At 32.7% G+C, this 20,067-nt stretch overlaps 1 protein-coding gene across 2 annotated transcripts; it reads left to right on the forward strand.

Moving 5' to 3' along the window:
• Positions 1-1,330: 1,330 nt before the first annotated feature.
• On the forward strand, positions 1,331-6,512 carry LOC105773898 (pectinesterase/pectinesterase inhibitor PPE8B). 2 transcript variants are annotated; one of them, XM_052632766.1, is made up of 3 exons: positions 1,331-1,401; positions 4,130-4,675; positions 5,654-6,512. In XM_052632766.1, exons 2-3 carry the CDS (start codon positions 4,189-4,191, stop codon positions 6,349-6,351), a joined length of 1,185 nt encoding a protein of 394 aa, XP_052488726.1. In that variant the 5' UTR covers positions 1,331-1,401; positions 4,130-4,188; the 3' UTR covers positions 6,352-6,512. The 2 variants fall into 2 exon arrangements, with proteins under 2 accessions (XP_052488726.1, XP_012451548.1); XM_012596094.2 differs by lacking the exon at positions 1,331-1,401 and adding an exon at positions 3,532-4,014.
• The last annotated feature ends 13,555 nt before the right edge of the window (positions 6,513-20,067 follow it).

The raw sequence follows: 20,067 nt of genomic DNA on the forward strand, positions 1-20,067 counted from the left end.
TTTGGCCTTATTTAACTTGCAGAAAATTTCTCCTATTGTCATGGTTATGGGAAAATAAAGAAGGTTGAATACTAGTAACCATTGATTTTTTGGGAGGAAATTAAAATTTTCCATTAGCTTTAATGGTAGGAGTTGGAATTTGGGAACTAGAGGTGGTTTGGAGAAGCCAAGGAGTTGGAGATGAAACGTTTATGACGAAGAATTGAAGGCCCCTTTTTTTTCCTTTCTATTTTTTTTCCTTCATGCTATAAATCATTTATCAAAAGACTTAAATGGTTGAAGATTTTTTTTTCATTTTAAAAGCTGAAGAAAAAAAATTTAGACCCTTTCTAGCCTTGGGTCTTGGGCGGCCACACTCCCAAAGCCGCCCTTGTATTCCTTGTAGTTTTTATATTCTCTCATATATTTTGATACTCTTTCATAAGTTTTTTTTGTTTTAAAATGAGAAATTCATCTTTGAAATAAAAAAATATTAGTTTTGATGCTAAAAAATTTGTTGGGGTGAACCAAAATTTGATATTTTAAAATAACAATTTTGCATAATAATAACTTTGTGATGTTATAAATATTAAAATTTTAAAAATTAAATAAAAAATATTGTTTTAAGATAAATAATATTTGATACTTTCCATAATTTTTAATACCCATTTATAATTTTTTTATATTCCTTAATACTTTTTTATATTTTCATATAACTTTTGTAGTATTTTTACCGGATTACTCAGTAGTCTACGTTGGTACTAAACTGGAACTTACGGAAGCTAACGTTCGCTAGAATTTCCGAGTCTGTTGGTTGCAATTAAAAATATATATATCGTCACTTTTTTCACCGCCGACACAAAGATAAACTGGCCACAAGCAACGCTGTCACTGTGTCACTGAAACCATGATTCATGTCACCCAAGTCGTCAGTCATCGGTCATCTTCAAGATTCAACTTCCCTCTTTAATTCCTTCACCTTCCTCCCAGCATAACTCCCCACTCTCTCCTCCATAAATATTTATTTACACCTCTCTCTCCCTGCGTCTTCTTCACGACATGCTATCCTTTTTTCTATAATTTCCAAGTACATTTCTTCATTCTTTTTTTATTGCCTATAAACATGCCAAAATTTTCCTCACCCTCTTCCTATTTCTTGCTCTTCTCGCTTGCCCTTTGTTTCTGCTCCAGTTCCAATGCCGGTAGCAGCCATGAATTTCCGGTAAATGTGCCACCTGCTGAGTTTGCAGGCTCTCTAAGGACCACCATTGATGCTATAAGAAAAGTGATCCCTATCGTTTCTCAGTTTGGCAGCTTTTTGGTGATTTTCGACTTTCTAACGCCATTTCTGATTGCCTTGATCTCTTGGATTTTCTGCTGATCAACTAAGCTGGTCTCTGTCTGCTTCCCAGAATCCAAATGGTACTTACTCTCCCTTTGTTGCTTTAACTTTTAATCAGAAGGTACTTGTGAGTTGTGATTACATGCAACTTTTGTGGTCTCTCTAGTTAACAGTAATTTCAACTATAATTTGTAGGTAAACACAACAGCACCGGTGATGTAGCTTCTGATTTAAGGACATGGTTGAGTGCTGCAATGGCAAATCAGGAGACATGCATTGAAGGGTTCGAGGAAGACAACCACGAACAGATCCAGATAAGAGTGGAAGACTCGACTCGTCAGATCCATGAATGCTTCAAGCATTAGTCAAACCAAACGGCATGACCAAGAACTCATAGTGACTATATGGGTCCGAAAGTCGTCTTCAAAATATTCGACTCCTTTACCTTGAGTGATAATATCTTGACCTCAAGTCGATCTTCGAGAACACCGTCGCCCCTCTAAATTGATCAAACAAATCATCAATCTGAGGAAACGGATACTTGTTCTTGATGGTCAACTTATTCAGTTGTTGGTAAATACACCACCTCAAATTACCATCCTTATTCTTCATAAACAAAACTGGCGCACCCCAAGGTAACACACTTAAACGAATGATTTCCATACTTATCTGTTTTGATTCAATTTAGTCCCTAATTGTTTCTAAATTAATTTTAGGGCCACGTAAGTTCGTTTTAAGGCCTATAAATGTATTTTTGATATGAATGAAATGTAGTTTTGAGTGTTGATGTTTAGTTGAATAAATGATTGGTTTAATGCTGAAAATTGTTTCGATATCTGTCGTAATACTCCGTAACCCTAGTCCAACGACGGATACTAGTTAGCAGTGTTATAGAAAGGGTATGTAGTAGTATACTGTACTATGGTTCATCAAAAAAGGAATTAGGGGGAAAAGCTAAATATAAGGCTAACTTAATGACTTTATTAGTTATAACCCAAAACTGTCATCAAATTAAGAATGAAAAGATAACAAGAAAGAAAAAGAAAGAGGAAGAATTATACCTGCAACAATGGTAGATCCGACAAACCACAGATGGGAGGCACCATGGGCAATAAGCAAGCATAGCGGCCTGTTGAATACCAGCAATCTGGCACAACCACTTTAAAGCCGCTGTCGATCGTCAAAAAATTTATTTTAGAATCTCAAGCTCTCAATCTCTCAAATGTAAAGTAAAATTAATAACTTCAATTGATTGATCTTGATGACTAACGAATGATGTATTACTCAAATGAAATTTGGCCTTATTTAACTTGCAGAAAATTTCTCCTATTGTCATGGTTATGGGAAAATAAAGAAGGTTGAATACTAGTAACCATTGATTTTTTGGGAGGAAATTAAAATTTTCCATTAGCTTTAATGGTAGGAGTTGGAATTTGGGAACTAGAGGTGGTTTGGAGAAGCCAAGGAGTTGGAGATGAAACGTTTATGACGAAGAATTGAAGGCCCCTTTTTTTTCCTTTCTATTTTTTTTCCTTCATGCTATAAATCATTTATCAAAAGACTTAAATGGTTGAAGATTTTTTTTTCATTTTAAAAGCTGAAGAAAAAAAATTTAGACCCTTTCTAGCCTTGGGTCTTGGGCGGCCACACTCCCAAAGCCGGCCCTTGTATTCCCTTGTAGTTTTTTATATTCTCTCATATATTTTGATACTCTTTCATAAGTTTTTTTTGTTTTAAAATGAGAAATTCATCTTTGAAATAAAAAAATATTAGTTTTGATGCTAAAAAATTTGTTGGGGTGAACCAAAATTTGATATTTTAAAATAACAATTTTGCATAATAATAACTTTGTGATGTTATAAATATTAAAATTTTAAAATTAAATAAAAATATTGTTTTAAGATAAATAATATTTGATACTTTCCATAATTTTAATACCCATTTATAATTTTTTATATTCCTTAATACTTTTTATATTTTCATATAACTTTTGTAGTATTTTTACCGGATTACTCAGTAGTCTACGTTGGTACTAAACTGGAACTTACGGAAGCTAACGTTCGCTAGAATTTCCGAGTCTGTTGGTTGCAATTAAAATATATATATCGTCACTTTTTCACCGCCGACACAAAGATAAACTGGCCACAAGCAACGCTGTCACTGTGTCACTGAAACCATGATTCATGTCACCCAAGTCGTCAGTCATCGGTCATCTTCAAGATTCAACTTCCCTCTTTAATTCCTTCACCTTCCTCCCAGCATAACTCCCCACTCTCTCCTCCATAAATATTTATTTACACCTCTCTCTCCCTGCGTCTTCTTCACGACATGCTATCCTTTTTTCTATAATTTCCAAGTACATTTCTTCATTCTTTTTTTATTGCCTATAAACATGCCAAAATTTTCCTCACCCTCTTCCTATTTCTTGCTCTTCTCGCTTGCCCTTTGTTTCTGCTCCAGTTCCAATGCCGGTAGCAGCCATGAATTTCCGGTAAATGTGCCACCTGCTGAGTTTGCAGGCTCTCTAAGGACCACCATTGATGCTATAAGAAAAGTGATCCCTATCGTTTCTCAGTTTGGCAGCTTTTTTGGTGATTTTCGACTTTCTAACGCCATTTCTGATTGCCTTGATCTCTTGGATTTTTCTGCTGATCAACTAAGCTGGTCTCTGTCTGCTTCCCAGAATCCAAATGGTACTTACTCTCCCTTTGTTGCTTTAACTTTTAATCAGAAGGTACTTGTGAGTTGTGATTACATGCAACTTTTGTGGTCTCTCTAGTTAACAGTAATTTCAACTATAATTTGTAGGTAAACACAACAGCACCGGTGATGTAGCTTCTGATTTAAGGACATGGTTGAGTGCTGCAATGGCAAATCAGGAGACATGCATTGAAGGGTTCGAGGGTACAAATGGCATCGCCAAAACAGTAGTAGCAGGGGGTCTGAACCAAGTCACTTCACTGGTCAGTGACCTTCTCACCATGGTGCAACCACCAGGTTCCGATTCCAGATCCAACGGTGACAGGAAAGTTGCAGAGAAGAACCGGTTCCCATCATGGTTCGAAAGGGAAGACCAGAAACTGTTGCAAGCAAACGGGGTAACAGCCGATGCTGTGGTTGCATTAGACGGGACAGGGACCTTTACTAACATAATGGATGCTGTGGCAGCAGCGCCTGATTACAGTATGAACCGGCATGTGATTTACATCAAGAAGGGTTTGTATAAAGAGAATGTGGAGATCAAAAAGAAGAAATGGAACCTGATGATGGTTGGTGATGGAATAAATGGGACAATCATATCAGGGAACCGAAGCTTCGTTGATGGTTGGACCACATTTCGATCAGCAACATTTGGTCAGTATTCTAAATTTAAGCCTTTTTTCTTTAATATTTGTGTAGTGTTTATGACCCAAAGGCATCATGGTTTTCTTGAAATGAGGGAGGAAACCTGAGCCTACCTGACCACACATTATAGTATAAGCAAAATTCAATGCAAGGGTTGCTCACTGCCCTACTGGACCAACTAGCCTACCTTCTTCAGCTCATGGGTTGGGGCCATTATTAACTACAAGTTAGGCTCATTTCATATCAGTTATTTCTTTTGTACAGCTCAGGGCCAGACAGATTTTCTTTTTCCATTTTTTACCCCTACAAAAATTAATAATTCCACATAGAGATAGGCGGCCTGGGCAGCGAAATTACATTTTGATCACTTCAAAATTTAATAATTCAATCCACATGATTAAACTTGGGGAAAGTAATTTTAAGTTAAAATCAACTAAATCAATTCAATCAGTTTAATTGATTTCGATTCAGATAGCTTATGTGTTTGGCAATTATTTTTATCGGTTATCGGTTTTTAAAATTTCAAGCTCAATAACTAAAGTCGGTTATGAAATTTTTTTTACCCGGGTTAGTGATTTACTTGGTAAGAGGACCAAATTGATGAAATTATGTTAAACTAAAATATAGGTATTGGTTGATTGATTCTTAATTTAGTTGGTATCAACATTGTTTATTATCAATGCAAAATGATGCGGGTTCGAGCGCATTGAAACATGTTTATCCTCCTATTTAAGAGTTCAGGAAGGATTATTAATAATTTTAAGCATTGTATCAAAATATATATAGGTACTGAATCTCAAGTAGAGAAGAAAATCATAATTTCACCAAAACTTTATTAATAAAAATAAGAAAACAAATGAGATAAGAAAAAAAGAAATATCTAGAACTAAATATGCTATGTGAAATATATAGATTTAGGGAAAGAATAAATGATAGGATCATTAATATTCTGATATGCATGGAATGCTTTTGTCCTAAAATTTGCAGCTGTAAGCGGAAGAGGATTCATAGCAAGGGACATAACATTTGAGAACACAGCAGGACCCCAAAAACACCAAGCGGTAGCATTGCGATCGGACTCCGACCTATCAGTTTTCTTCCGATGTGCCATTAAGGGCTACCAAGATTCACTCTACACTCACACAATGCGTCAATTTTTCCGAGAATGTAGGATCACTGGCACCGTGGATTTCATATTTGGTGACGCCTCCGTAGTATTCCAAAACTGTCAAATCCTAGCCAAGCAAGGCCTACCGAACCAGAAGAACACTATCACCGCACAAGGCCGGAAAGACCCGAACCAGCCGACAGGGTTCTCGATCCAATTCTGCAACATCTCAGCGGATGCGGATTTGTTACCTTTCGTTAACTCTACTCCTACATACCTTGGGAGACCCTGGAAGCTGTATTCAAGGACCATAATCATGCAATCCTACATTGGTAATGCTGTAAGGCCACAAGGGTGGCTTGAATGGAACCAAGATTTTGCTTTGGACACATTGTATTATGCTGAATTCATGAATTTTGGGCCTGGGGCTGGCCTTGGTGGCAGGGTTCAATGGCCTGGCTACCATGCATTGAATAACTCGGCTCAAGCTGGTAATTTTACAGTGGCTCGATTGATCGAAGGGGACCTATGGTTACCGTCAACCGGCGTTAAATACACTGCCGGATTGGGAGCATAAATAAGCAATCAACGCAGCTTCAATACTTCATTTATGTTTTTCTAATATAAAATCCCTTTCATATAATTCTAGGGAGATTTTTTTTTTTTCTTGTGTAGATTCTTTTTTTTTAATCTATCAGAAATGATGAATGAAATTAATAAAGATTACATTTAATATAATAGTATTTGAACTAATATTAATTTTGAGAGTTGTTTCTTGTATTGGGGTGAGACAGCTTGGTGTTGAGTTTAAGCGTTATATTCAGTCTGACTTATAATATTATATATTACTATAAATATAAGGAATAAATATTAAAATTATACAGGAGCTTTGATAGAATTAGCAACGTTATAGATTAACTTTAATTTGGTGCATTTGTATACATTAAACTTTAATTTGGATTCAATTTTCACATTTCACTAACTCCATTGTCCAAGTGGCATAATTTATTGTTAAGTCATATGAAAATTGTTGATGTGGCATTTTATTAAGTTAAAAATAAAAAATTTATTTAAATTATTTCCACCTAGATAAAAAATAGATTTTTTGGGAAAATATGAAACCCTTTTCTCAAGTGTGTTTATTTTTTAATACAAGTGAAAATAATTTAAATTTGTTTGTTTGTTAACCTAATAAAATGTCATGTTAGCAATTTACACATGACTTAATAAAAATTGTGCTACATAGATAACGAGATCAATGAAATGTGAAAATTGAACCAAAATTAAATTTTGATGTATACAAATGCATCAAATAAGTTGATGTATAACACTTCAAATTCTATTAAAGTTTATGTATAATTTTGGTATTTATCCCTAAATATAATTTTTATGTATTATGAGTTGCATAATATATAAATAATAATAATGTAATATATTACAAACATTAAAAACAAGTTAGGCTCAAGCCTTGAATGTTTGAGCTCAAGCCGAAACTATATTTTAAGTGGGTCTAATTTTTGTACAAGTTCATTTTTCAGGCTTAATATTTAAGTCCAAATCTTTCCAAATTTTAGGCAGACTTTCGAGCTTGAATGAATAACCCAACCCTAAACAAATTCTACGTGATATTTAACACTTTTTTAAAGTGAGTTATATTTACCATGTATGAACTAATGATGGTAAAATGCTTTCAAGGTTTTTCTTTTTTAATCTAAAAAATTGTTTTTTATTCTTCAATTGTATTTTTGGCTTTCAAGCAGTTGTAATTGCAATTATAACTATTTATATTTTATAACTTGCTTTATTTGGTGGTATGTTTGATCAAAGTATATTGGTTATTTGCTTGTATCTTTTGAAGATTTTGTGCAATTAATCTCATGATTGTAATTGAAGAAGAGATTGGATCAAGTAAGATTACTTTATAAGGATCCTAATGTAATCTACTTACCTTATATACTAAAATATGCAATCCAAGAAAATAAGGATTGACTTTATGAATATTTATTCTATATTCTTATATTAAAAGTAATTGATTTGATGAGATTTGGACAGATCAAGATGAATTAAAGTTCAGTTTGTGAAGCTAGATTCATGCTCTAAATATGAAAACTTTATTCAACCTCAGAAGAGGTTATTGTGTTAGAGCTATTATGAGAGTAATGACACAAGCAATTACAACTGCACTTAGCACTGATTAAGAATTATAATTTACTTTATTTGGAGTTGCATACTTTTGAACCAAAATAGATGGACCATGACTTAAATAATATCATGGACATTTGCTAACCCATGTTTGAAAACCAATCATGTGGAGCAATAAATCCTTAAAGATTGGTTGATCCAAATCAAGCAAATCGAATCCCTTGATTTGTGAAGATTAAATTGAAGATATATCGTATAGATCTTTGATTTATTTTGAACTTTATGAGGATATTTGTAAAGTCTTTTTATAAAACTATTTTAGTGGGGTCTTGATTGTATTTGAAAAATATCTGAACAAGCTTTAAACTATTATATAATAGAGGCGTGTGTAAATTAGAAAATGAGGAAGAGAGTGAGCATGCATTTTATTTGGTAAGTAATTTGTTAGTGTGCATTTTTGTAAGTAAAACAATTAAGTCACTTGGGTTTACAAACTTAGTGGAGAGATTTAATTATTAAGCGCAAAAGTGTGGTTATTATATCGGTATCGATAAGACTTAAACCACTACTTACATGAGGTTAAAATAATAAATTATCACTTGTATAAGGTTAAAGATAGTAAATTATCTCTCAGGAAACTCCACAAATGTAAGGAAAATTGAGTTGCGTTTATTCTTTTACATTTCTCATGGTACTCCTCTTAACCTTGCTCATAAAGATTACCTAAATTTTCAAAAAAGATTAAATATAAAATTAGTACCTGAATTTATCCGCTTCTCTCATATTGGTACTTATGGGTTTTTTGTCTCAAATTGGTACCCAAACTTTTTTTTCCGTCAACCAAAATCGATACCCAAGTCTAACGGCATTAAATTCAGGACACGTGGCACTCTAAAATGAATACACATGGCAATGATGATTTATCATTTAAAAATTTTAAAAATATATTAGAAAATTAAAAAAAATCTTTTGACTCTTCTTCTTCTTCTTCTCCTTCTTCTTCTTCTCCTTCTCCTTCTCCTGCTTCTCCTTCTTCTCCTTCTCCTCCTTTTCCTTCTCCTCCTTCTCCTTCTGCTTCTTCTCCTTCTCCTTCTTCTTCTTCTCCTTCTCCTTCTTCTCCTTCGTCTCCTTCTCCTTCTCCTTCTCCTTCTTCTTCTTCTTCTTCTTCTTCTTCTTCTTCTTCTTCTTCTTCTTCTTCTTCTCTCTCCCCTATAGTTTTCAAGTCACTAGACCCACACAATAAATCACAAATTACAGTACATTTCCCTATTCCATTCATATATAAAAGCAACAACAACATTTCACATTAATTAACCCTTTGCCTTTTTTGTTTAATTTTTTTAATCCTAAAATTTGAATTTTCCTTTTAGTGTTTCATTGAAGATTCGTGGGAAGAACGTGAGAATTTTATATCTTCATTATATGAATCGTATTTTTAACATTTTCAATGTTGAATTCAAGTGCAATTGGTTGCGGTAATTTTTTTGAAATTAGGGTAAGTGATTGGGTTTTAAATCTAGCTGGGGGCTTTGTTTTGGTGTGAAAATCAGGGTTTGGATACAGAGAAGGGGGAAGGAAGATGATAATCAAACAAACTGGGAATCTTGAAATGCGGAGTATGAAACGATGTAAGATGGAAAGAGAGGGCTACGATGATTGTGGGAAGAAGAGATATTTTATGGTTATGATGGTAATCCGAAGAGATTGAAATTGAACAGTTATTAATCATATGGCGAGGTTATTGCTTGGCACCCTTTTGAGTTTTGGGTCATCGAGCATACCCAAAATCGATGAATAGGAATAAGAGAATGTTAGTCATGAAGTTTCTCCATTGAAAACTGGGGTTAGTGAGGATGATATTGTTGTCAAAATCGGGATTTACTTTTGAGAGCTACACTCCGGTGTCATTTCCAAGCCAAAAAGGAGGCCAATCGGAGGAAGAAGAAAGAAGAAGAGAAAAGAAATTAATTACTGGGCAAAAAGTTGAGGGAGAAAAGTCAAAAGAAAAAAAATATTTTTTTATTTTTTTCTAGATTTTGATATCAGCATGACATCATTTATGTCACGTGTCACAATCTTATTATGCCACATGTCTTAAGCTTAACGGCGTTAGACTCAGGTACTGATTTAGTTGACTGGAAAAAATTTAGGTACCAATCTAGGACAAAAAAATCATAATCGATTTGGGAGAAGTGGATAAGTTCGGGTACCAATTTTTTATTTAATCCTTTTAAAAATGAATTTTTATAAAAAAAATCAAATAATTAATTTAACTTAAAAAGTTGACATTGTATATTTTCTATTTGATATTGGTTGACACGGGTATGTAAGTCATGTTATACTGTTGAATAACAAGCTTTCAATTATCTAGTTCTAGATAATTTGCGTGCTTGGGAGTCCCTGATGATTAAATAAACCTAGATTTTACCATGACTGCAATTTTAGAAAGACACGAAAGCGAAAGCCTATGGGGTCGCTTCAGAATCGGATAACCAAAGATCGAAAACCGTCTTTACATCGGATGGTTTGGTGTTTTGATGATACCTACCTTATTGACCGCAACTTTTGTATTTATTATCGCCTTCATTGCTACTCCTCCAGTAGATATTGATGATATTCGTGAACCTGTTTCTAGATCTCCACTTTACAGAAACAATATTATTTTTGGTGCCATTGTTCGCACTAGTTTTTCTTTTACCGACATTTTATTCCGGCCGGTTTATGAGTTCATATCGCTAATAAAAGATATATTATGTTTTAAAAAATAAACATAGATTGGTGTAATAAGAGAGTATAATAGTTGTATGCAAGGTGCAAACCAGCAATCCAATTAAGTGGATAACCTGATGTTTAAACATATCTAAGCACAAAATGTCAAAAAAGAATCAACGCATGTGATTAATATTATTTTTAAATATGAAATGCAATTCACCTTGTCCCGTGACTACCCATATGCCAAGCCTCAACTTGCAACCTTTATTGTGTCTTCATTATTAAACAAAATTAGGAATTTAATTTATATATTAATATTTTTAAATTTTTAATTGCTTTATCTTTTATATTTTAAAATTTTAGTTTAATTGTTAATATTAGTTTTTTAAATTTGTTGATATGATATTTTGAAATAAAAAATTTACTCATTTGAAAGCCATGTGATTAAAAAAAGATATTGTAATTAACTTGAATTTAACAAAAAAATTAACAATATTAATATTAGGATCTAAATTTTGAAATTTGAAAAGAAAAGGGCGAAATTCTTAGAAATACAAGTAAAGAGACTAAATTCCTTATTTTTCAAAAGAACTAGAAGCATATTTTAACCTTTAAAAATTAATGTTAAATTTAATCCTTGATGTTTATTCGTTTTATTACTTTAAACTTTTTTTCACTTTCACATAATCTTTAAAATTCAATCAATTTTGTTTTTTGGATGACAAAACTATTTGAACTATTAAAAATTTCGTAGTGCTAACTTAGTAGCTCGGTGGTAGCATACATGTATTTTATTGATGATATAGATTTTTTTCAAAATTATAATTTTTAAAAATAATTTTATATATATTTTAAAATTTTATAAATTACGTCCTTAAGATTTTAATATTTGAATAAGCTTATTTGTCCAAAAAAGTAATAATTTAACTAAATTTAAAAGGTTAAATGCAAAAGTGATTAAAAAAATTAGGGCCAAATGGAAAAAGGGGTAAACCTTAAAAGTTAAATCTATCCTCATGCCAAAAAAATAGCAAACTCAAAGTTGTGTATGTAATTTGCCAGCGGGTTGATTACATCTAGACTTGGATAAAAAAAAAATAGCAAACTCAAAGTTGTGTATGTAATTTGCCAGCAGGTTGATTACATCTAGACTTATCAAAGATTAAGCTACATTAAATTTGAAGATTTTGTATGAAATTTAAAATGGTTTGGTTAAAATATTAAGCTTCAAAATGAACTCGAATAAAAAAACTAGATCTATTTAAAATATAAATTAAACTTGAGCTTTAATATTCAAAGCTCAAGCCTCACTCAACCTAACCTGTTTTCAAGTTTATAATAATTTTATTTTCTTTTATATATATATATATATATATATTATGTAATCTATATCATAAAAAATTAAATATACTACACTATAAATATTTAAAAATGTTAAGTTGGTTTATATTTAAACATTTAACAAAAGAAACATATATAATGGTATATATGATACGGAAGAAACCCACTTACATCGATGTAAAATTAAAGTGGTTTTACACTCTTCGTAACTTTTTCATACAATTGATATTTTAACAATCCAACTGTCATATTTAATGTTCCATTCACATAGATCATGCATAAATTTTGGTATAAATTAAAATTTTATTACTATTTGTTTTGGGTTAAAAACTCTTAATCATTAAATATATATTAATATATACAACATTTTAGACCGACATGATAGAGATATCGAATCAATTTAGAATTTTACATGCATGACAAGTACAAATATCTTAATAAATTCAATGGTTGGATTGTTAAAATATCAATCGTATAAAAAGTTATGAAAGAGTGTAAAATCACTTTAGTCGTGCATCGATGTAAGTAGATTCCTTCTCAGATGATATATATAATATTACTAAATATTAAATAAAAATAATTATATTTTAAAAATAATAATATGGGTGACCTAAACTTGTTTGGGTTAGCAATTTGCAAATATACGCGAACTTAAGTAAAGTTTGTGATCCATATCTTAGGTCAAGTAGGCTTAGACAACCATGTATGATATTGTTACCATATATCGGTCTACTTGAACCCAACTTGACCCATGAACACCTCTAATTGTATCAAACATCTTTAAAGTATGACTTAAAACTATAAAATAAGGTTGTTCAATCGGACTAGACCGGCCGGTCAAACAGGTTGGATTGAGAACTAGTTGAGGTACCAGTTCGGAGAAAGGTATTGAACTGGTTGACTCAAAAACTGATACAAGCCGATTGAACCATATTTTTAATTTTTTTATTTTTTATGAATTTTTAACAATTTATTTAATCAAACGGGTTGAATTGGTTGGATCGATTAGATCAACGAATCCATGGCTTATCTATTTGATCAACGGTACAATTTTGAGAACCTTGCTTTAAACATTTTAATTAAATCCTCAAAGTATCAATACAATAACAATAACTTTCTTCTCTCAACTTAGCCATTAAATGCTAATCGAATATGACATATAGTCTATTACAAAACATAGATTAAATTTTAAACACTTATGCACCTTTGTATAGACAACTTATAAATGAAGTGTTAAAAGAAATTGCCCTTTTAATTTTTAAGATGTCATATTTAAGTAATTCATTCAATCGGTATACATATTTAAAATTTGATCCACCTATTTTAATATGCCGCGTGTTAAATCCAAGCTAACATTTAACTTCCAAACTCACTTGTAGGGTGGTAGAAGGATTTGATTGATAAGATACTGAAAATTTTTAAGACTCAATTAGAACATTTTAAAATTTGAGAACCAATTTAGAACTTGAATCATAATTTGGGGGTACATTTTGCAATTAACCCATTTGTTTGCCAACAACTCCGAATTCTTGCCATCGATTAGAGTGCCCAAATTGAGCCATTCTAGTTAACCTGAATTTTGGAAAATGGGGTTTATAGTTTCATTGTAGAGTTTTAGCCCCAAGAAAGAAGAAAACAAAAACTATGAATTCTTGAACATGGCTTGTTACATTAGGGTGGCAAAAAAGGGGAAACAGAAGGAGCAGTGCCAGTACTGAATTATTGAGATCCAGGCGAAGAAAAATGGCTACCCATTCAAAAGCCCTCACCTAAATTATTTGTTTGTATTTATTCATACCCCCAATAAACTTTTCTCATTCATTAACCAATCAAATTACAAATAAGGGAAGAAATTAACTAACAATTTCCTTTGCGTCTTGAATCCAATTTGGCAGATATGAAATACCCTAGCATTCCTAAAAAATTAAAGTTTGATTCCTATAGCATACATTTAAAGTAAGGAAAAGAAACCCCAGTTTAAACTCAATCATTAAATTATTTCAATTTTATTGAATATTGAATTAATTTTTTAAGAATAAACATGCCTTTAAATTCATACATAATTATACTTTCACTCATGCACCTTTCAATAAAATATCCAATGATTATAGGAGAGTGTTTCGTCTAAACATTCTGTCACAACAGACAAACCCGCACAATCTTCAAAAGACCGCGTCAGTTGTTTTCTAAATCGTTTTGCAAAACCTTTTTTTAACTATGGGGAAGATTTTTTAATAGCACCTGTCAATTTATCACATCTTCAACTTGACAAAAACCTCTTTTAGTCCCTTCAATTCGACTCAACAGTACCCTTGATTAGTATCCACCACTCTACCACCCGTACTTAAGGAGTAAGGTACTAAATGGTTGGGACCCCGACCATGCTAGAATCTTATAAATACCCCTCCTCGACACTAAGGCAAGGGGAGAGAGATATGCAATTCACATTGTCTACACTCTACTCAAACTCAACCCCAACTTTTTAAGTCACTATTCCTTGTGGCTCTTTGGACCATCTACAGTGTGAACCACCTCAATTCTAGTGACTATTTACACCACCTATGGTGCAAACCGCTGCCATTGTATTGTTCTACACCTTGTATAACTTAATTATATAAGAATTAGCAGCCCTTACGATGTCAATCGCCACCATTGCATTGCCCTTCTCTAAGTCCAAAGAGAATTGTCAGTTGGATCGTTTTAGCCAATCATTCTCCACCGATAGATGATCAAGCCTCAAAGACAACTCTAAAGAAGTAACCCTCTGATCAAAAGGCAACCAAATATCTTCTTCTACTACTAGGAAGTAGAGGAAGGGCATTGCCTTGAGCGTTACCCATATAAACAACTCTAAGAAGAAGCTCCACCAAGATTAAAACAAGGGCTTAGTGAATAGAAGTCATGCTTTCTGTCAAAAGCAAACAATGTGATAAACACAATAAAAAGCATAAGATTCTACAAAAAAAAGATTCCATAAACCTACGTCAGAAGCCTTTATAGAATTTGCCACGGGACTATTTACAAGATTTCTCACGGGATATTCGATGAAGGGAGGATCGACATTCGAGTGTTTATGCACATACTGGTGAATGGAATCAATAGATTCTTCCTGCTCACCAAGCATTAGCTTCACCAAAAGGCCCTGACCATGCCAGGGCCACGCCATATGAGATAAGGGTGGAACAACAATATTTGGAATGTTAAGGAATTCCACATTCTCCTCTAGAGTTGTGCCATTATGGTTACGCTTTTTGAAACAAAACCTCTAAAATTTACTTAAAAGACCATACATCCCTAAACTTAACATTAATGGTTCTTAAGCAATGGTATTGATCATATGTGAAGGGAAGAGTAGAAAGCCTCGCACGCATAAGAATATATTAGAGGAAAAGAGAAATCCCCCACCTTATTTTTTATTAGGATGTATTTGTGGGAATAAAATACAACATTTTTTTGTAGAATTGATACACTTTGGTTTCATCATTATCGCTATCATGTGCCTAAAATTGACCTATGCCAAAAAAAAATCCTCAAAAGTGAAGGCAAGCAAATTCCCAAAGCTATTTGAAGAAGGTTCCTCTCAACATTTCTTGTAATCTAAAAAATACAACATTAATAGGAGCCAAGAAGTCATTGATAATTGTCTAATGACAAAGTAGTATAATTAAATTATTTCTACAAATCAAGGATTGAGGGGCAAATGGAACCTTGCTTCAAATAGTTGCAAAAAGAGATAAAAAGCCTCTCCTATTGGTCGTAACTTTGCTTATTTAATGAAACTTTGATGGAACAAAAAGGCCATATCTATAGTGATATGATTTTAAATACCATAACAACAACATGCCAATCATCTCCTCCATGATTGTGGTACATAACAATTCATCACCTTCCACTAGAGAATCATCCATTAGGGACCTTATAGGATTGGCAGTCATTTTGAAATGAAAAACAACAAAAGCGAGAGATAAGAAAAAATTTTAACTTTTCAACAAAGAACAATAAAATTGAGTTGAAAGCAAAAGAAGACGAACTAGCACAAAAGAACATTGATCCTAAAGTCCTAAATATGCCTACTTATAGGTGTCTAGGTGGGAAAATGAAGTGACACTTCAAAAAAAATGACAACAACGAAGAAACAACACACTCCAACAAACCTCCAATCGAAGGTCAATGGCATGTATAAAGGCAATTAATATGATGGCACAATCATCGGAGTGACAATAATGACACTTTAAAACCCTTCACAAGCCTTGCTAAGGATTCCTAGTGAGCTTCACCAGCAAATTGGCCCAAAATAAGTCACTTTATAACCAACCTTTCATCTAGGGGCAATTGTTATACCCTATAACACCCTTGCACCCCTTGCTAAACTACTGTTATCTCAGAAGAATCAATTCAAAATTGCCGATAGGGAGGTTAAATTGGCCTTTGAGAAATTGCGGTGGAAGCAATGAAAAATATGCAACACAGAACACAAAGATTTATAGTGGTTCAGCCTCAATTGCCTATTCCACTACCTTAGCTTACAACAACTAAGGATTTTCCCAAACTCACTAATTTGACAACCTTTAAAGACAAGTTTAACCTTACAATCTCTCTTAAGATTTATGCTCTAAAATCTTAAGATACCACTCCCTTAAGGTTTATACTCAAACCTTAAGAATTAACCCTCTCTCAAAGAGAAACAAATAAGCAAACAAAGACACAATCCTTATAAGATTAGGATGTTTTCCAATTAAGCACAAATACAAAGAAGAACACTTGAGCTCTAGGTTTGTTGTGCCATCATATTAATTGCCTTTTTTTGATAAAACACTTATGGCATGTATAAAAACACTTTAATTTCTTATATCAAAACATATTATCCAATAAGGCTTAGTTTAACAATCTCCCTTTTTTTGATAAAACAAAACATTTTGTAACTTTATTTTTGAATAGATTGCTCCCCCTTAATAAAAGTCATTTCCAATTTAAGCTCCCCCTATATAAAAATCATTTTGAATTTAAGGCATAAAGATTTGGAGCATAAAAATTTGAAATAAGCTCAAATTTGACATTCATTTTGCTTTGAAAACATATTCACTAAAATTGACATATAAGCAATCAATCAACCATAAAATTTACCTTTCTCTTCTCCCCCTTTTTGTTATATAAAAAAAATCAAGTAAAACTTAAGAGGAAAAGAATGTGGTTAGTCCAAAGATAGATATATTAAAAATAAAGAACAAATGAACTACCATACCAAATAACATTAAGGTGCAATCACATAGAATTTGCACTTGGTCACCTTGAAGCAATGCATCTTACCTGCAAACATAGAATTAAGTTTTTGGTACCCAATTTCTTTTTGGTCCATAATCATTAGTCTTCAAAATCCTAGTCCCTTTAGGTATCCATTTTGAAAGAGCTTCATTGCCTTGAGTAGCACTAAGTCCTTTAAGGACCCATACACTCTTAATAAGTTTTTCCTTGTAAAATCTTAAGGAACTTGTATGTTTATAGAAAGTAAAGCTATTTTTAACAAAGTTTTATTTTGAATTTTCTCCTTTTTCATAAACTTTGTTAGAGTGAGCTTTTTCACTCTTAAGCAACTCAAGTTATTTTTGATGATCCTCATGAACTTTTGAAAGTAAATTATGCAAGTCTAAACTTTTCATTTCAAGGTCATTAATAATTTCTTACATTTTGTTTACTTTCTCTTCAAGTTCATGATTGGTTTTGGAAAGTAAGTCATTTTCATTTCTCAATTTTAAAACATTTTTCTTGTTGACATCATTATTTCAAATTTCAAACCCAATTCATCATAGGCATCTTGCAACTCATTAAAAGAATAATCATTTAAAGTAGATGAATTAGAAGTTACCTTAGGATCATTGATGGCCATAAGGCATAAGTTGGCTACTTCATCATCGGATGAATCTTCATCACTCCAAGCAGCAACATAGGCCTTTAGTTTGCTAGACCCCTTCCTTTTAAGTTGAGGACAATCATACTTGACGTGTCTCAATTTCTTGCATTCATAGCAAATAATGAGATCTTTCTCCTTGGTAGTTTCAAGCTTGAGTCCTTCCTTCTTTTGAAATTCTCTTCCTTTGTTGGACCTCATGAATCTCTTAAATCTTCTAGCAAACATCTCCATCTCTTTATCTTCATCCACCTCTTCTCTTGATTCACTATCGTTATTAGTGGTGGATTTTAGAGCTTTACCAACATTCTTCTTCATAACTCTTTCTTATTCACTCCCTTGGTTAAGCCTCATCTCATGTGTAAGCTAAGAATCGATAAGCTTATCCAATGACAAAGTTTCTAAATTATTTGCTTTTTCAATTGCAGTCACTTTGGCTTCCCATGATGTAGGTAAGCTATGAAGCACATTCCTTACCACCTCTTCATTTGGATAAGTCTTCCCATAAGACTTCAATCCATTTATGATAATTGTAAACCGATCGAACATTTCCTTGATATCTTCTTTGGGCTTCATCTTGAAAGATTCGTAGTCGAGAGTAAGGATTCCAAGTTTAGACTTCTTCACTTGGCTAGTGCCTTCATGGGTGACTTCAAGCTTGTCTCGTATCTCTTTGGTGTTTGAACAAGACGAAACTCTACTATACTCATCTGGACCAAGTGCACAAAATAGAGTATGCATTGCCTTTGCATTTTGTTGCATGTTCTTCCTATCTTACTCATTCCATTCATCCTTGCTCTTTGGAACAAATATCTCTCCTTCTTTCTTTTGAGGTATGGTTGGACCATCCATGATGATGTCCCACACAGCATAACCATTGGCTTTTATAAATAAGGTCATTCTATTCTTCTAATGAGAATAATTTGCACCATTGAAATAAGGAGGTCTATTGATGGATTGAAACTCACCAAGGAATATTGACCCAGAAGTAGATCTCATCGTTGTAGAATGAGTTGATGTTCGTTTTAAGCTTCTCCGAGGATCTTCTCTTGGCTGTTAAATCGTCTTTAGAGGCTAGCTTTGATACCAATTGTTAGTTCGGAAGGATCAACTCAAAATCGTCGATAGGGAGGTTGAAAATATTTAACTTAATTGAAACAATTTAAACTTGATTTTTATGAAATTGCTCAACTTTAATTTTATTCAAAAACACTTTAATTTCTTATATCAAAACATATTACCCAATAAGGCTTAGTTTAACAACTACCCAATGACTATAGGAACACAACGAAGCCCAACAATATGGCCTTCTTAAAACTACATCTTGCCTAAACACCTCATTACAATCATCTAGTCCCTTCAAGTAGACTCCAACAATATCATTGACTGACATCAGCACCTATGGATTAGGGTACTCAATGGTTGAGACCCACGCCAAGCCAACTTCCCTCTATAAATACCCCTCTCAGCACCAGGCAAGGGCTCTCATTGTCTACACTCTACTCAAAGTCAACCCCAACTTCCTTAAAATAATCATTTTTCTTGACTTTTTGTATTATCTACAGTATAAACCACCCAATTCTAGCGGTTCTCTATATTCCTTTCCGTGTGAACGATCATCATGATAGTGTCCTTCACTTGTTAATTTTAATTATTAAATATTAAGAAGTGTGTAACTAGAAGTTATATTAATTTACAGTAAAAAAAATATGATTTATTTATTATTTGGAAAAAAAGAGTTAGGGTTGCAAGACAAGTAGCAATCAATCTGAGTTCCGCGTATTCTTTGGTACATTATTTATGCCGCCGTATTTAAGTTTGTAATCTTATTACAGATACAGAGTCCCATGAAAATGTTTAGACTAAACTAAAAATGCAACTCACGTTCCCAGTCACACTTTTTAATATTAATTCTACTTTTTGGCATTTGATAGTTATACAGAATTTAATGATCATCCTTGCCTATTCGAAAAGGTTTAAATTTACTTTTGTTTATCAATCTAAATTTGAGCTCAAACTATCGATTGAGTTGAATTTAAATTTACTAATATTCGACTTTAATGCCTCGTAAGTTTTATAATCTTTTTTATTTTTAAAATATATTTTAAATATTCTTATTAAATTAAATTGTTGTCCTTAATTAATATATATTATTAACCATAAATTTATCCATCACTTGAGTTTGAACTTAAA

The sequence above is a fragment of the Gossypium raimondii genome, chromosome 6, assembly GCF_025698545.1.
Source record: "Gossypium raimondii isolate GPD5lz chromosome 6, ASM2569854v1, whole genome shotgun sequence".
In the NCBI taxonomy this organism is placed as follows: Eukaryota; Viridiplantae; Streptophyta; class Magnoliopsida; order Malvales; family Malvaceae; genus Gossypium; species Gossypium raimondii.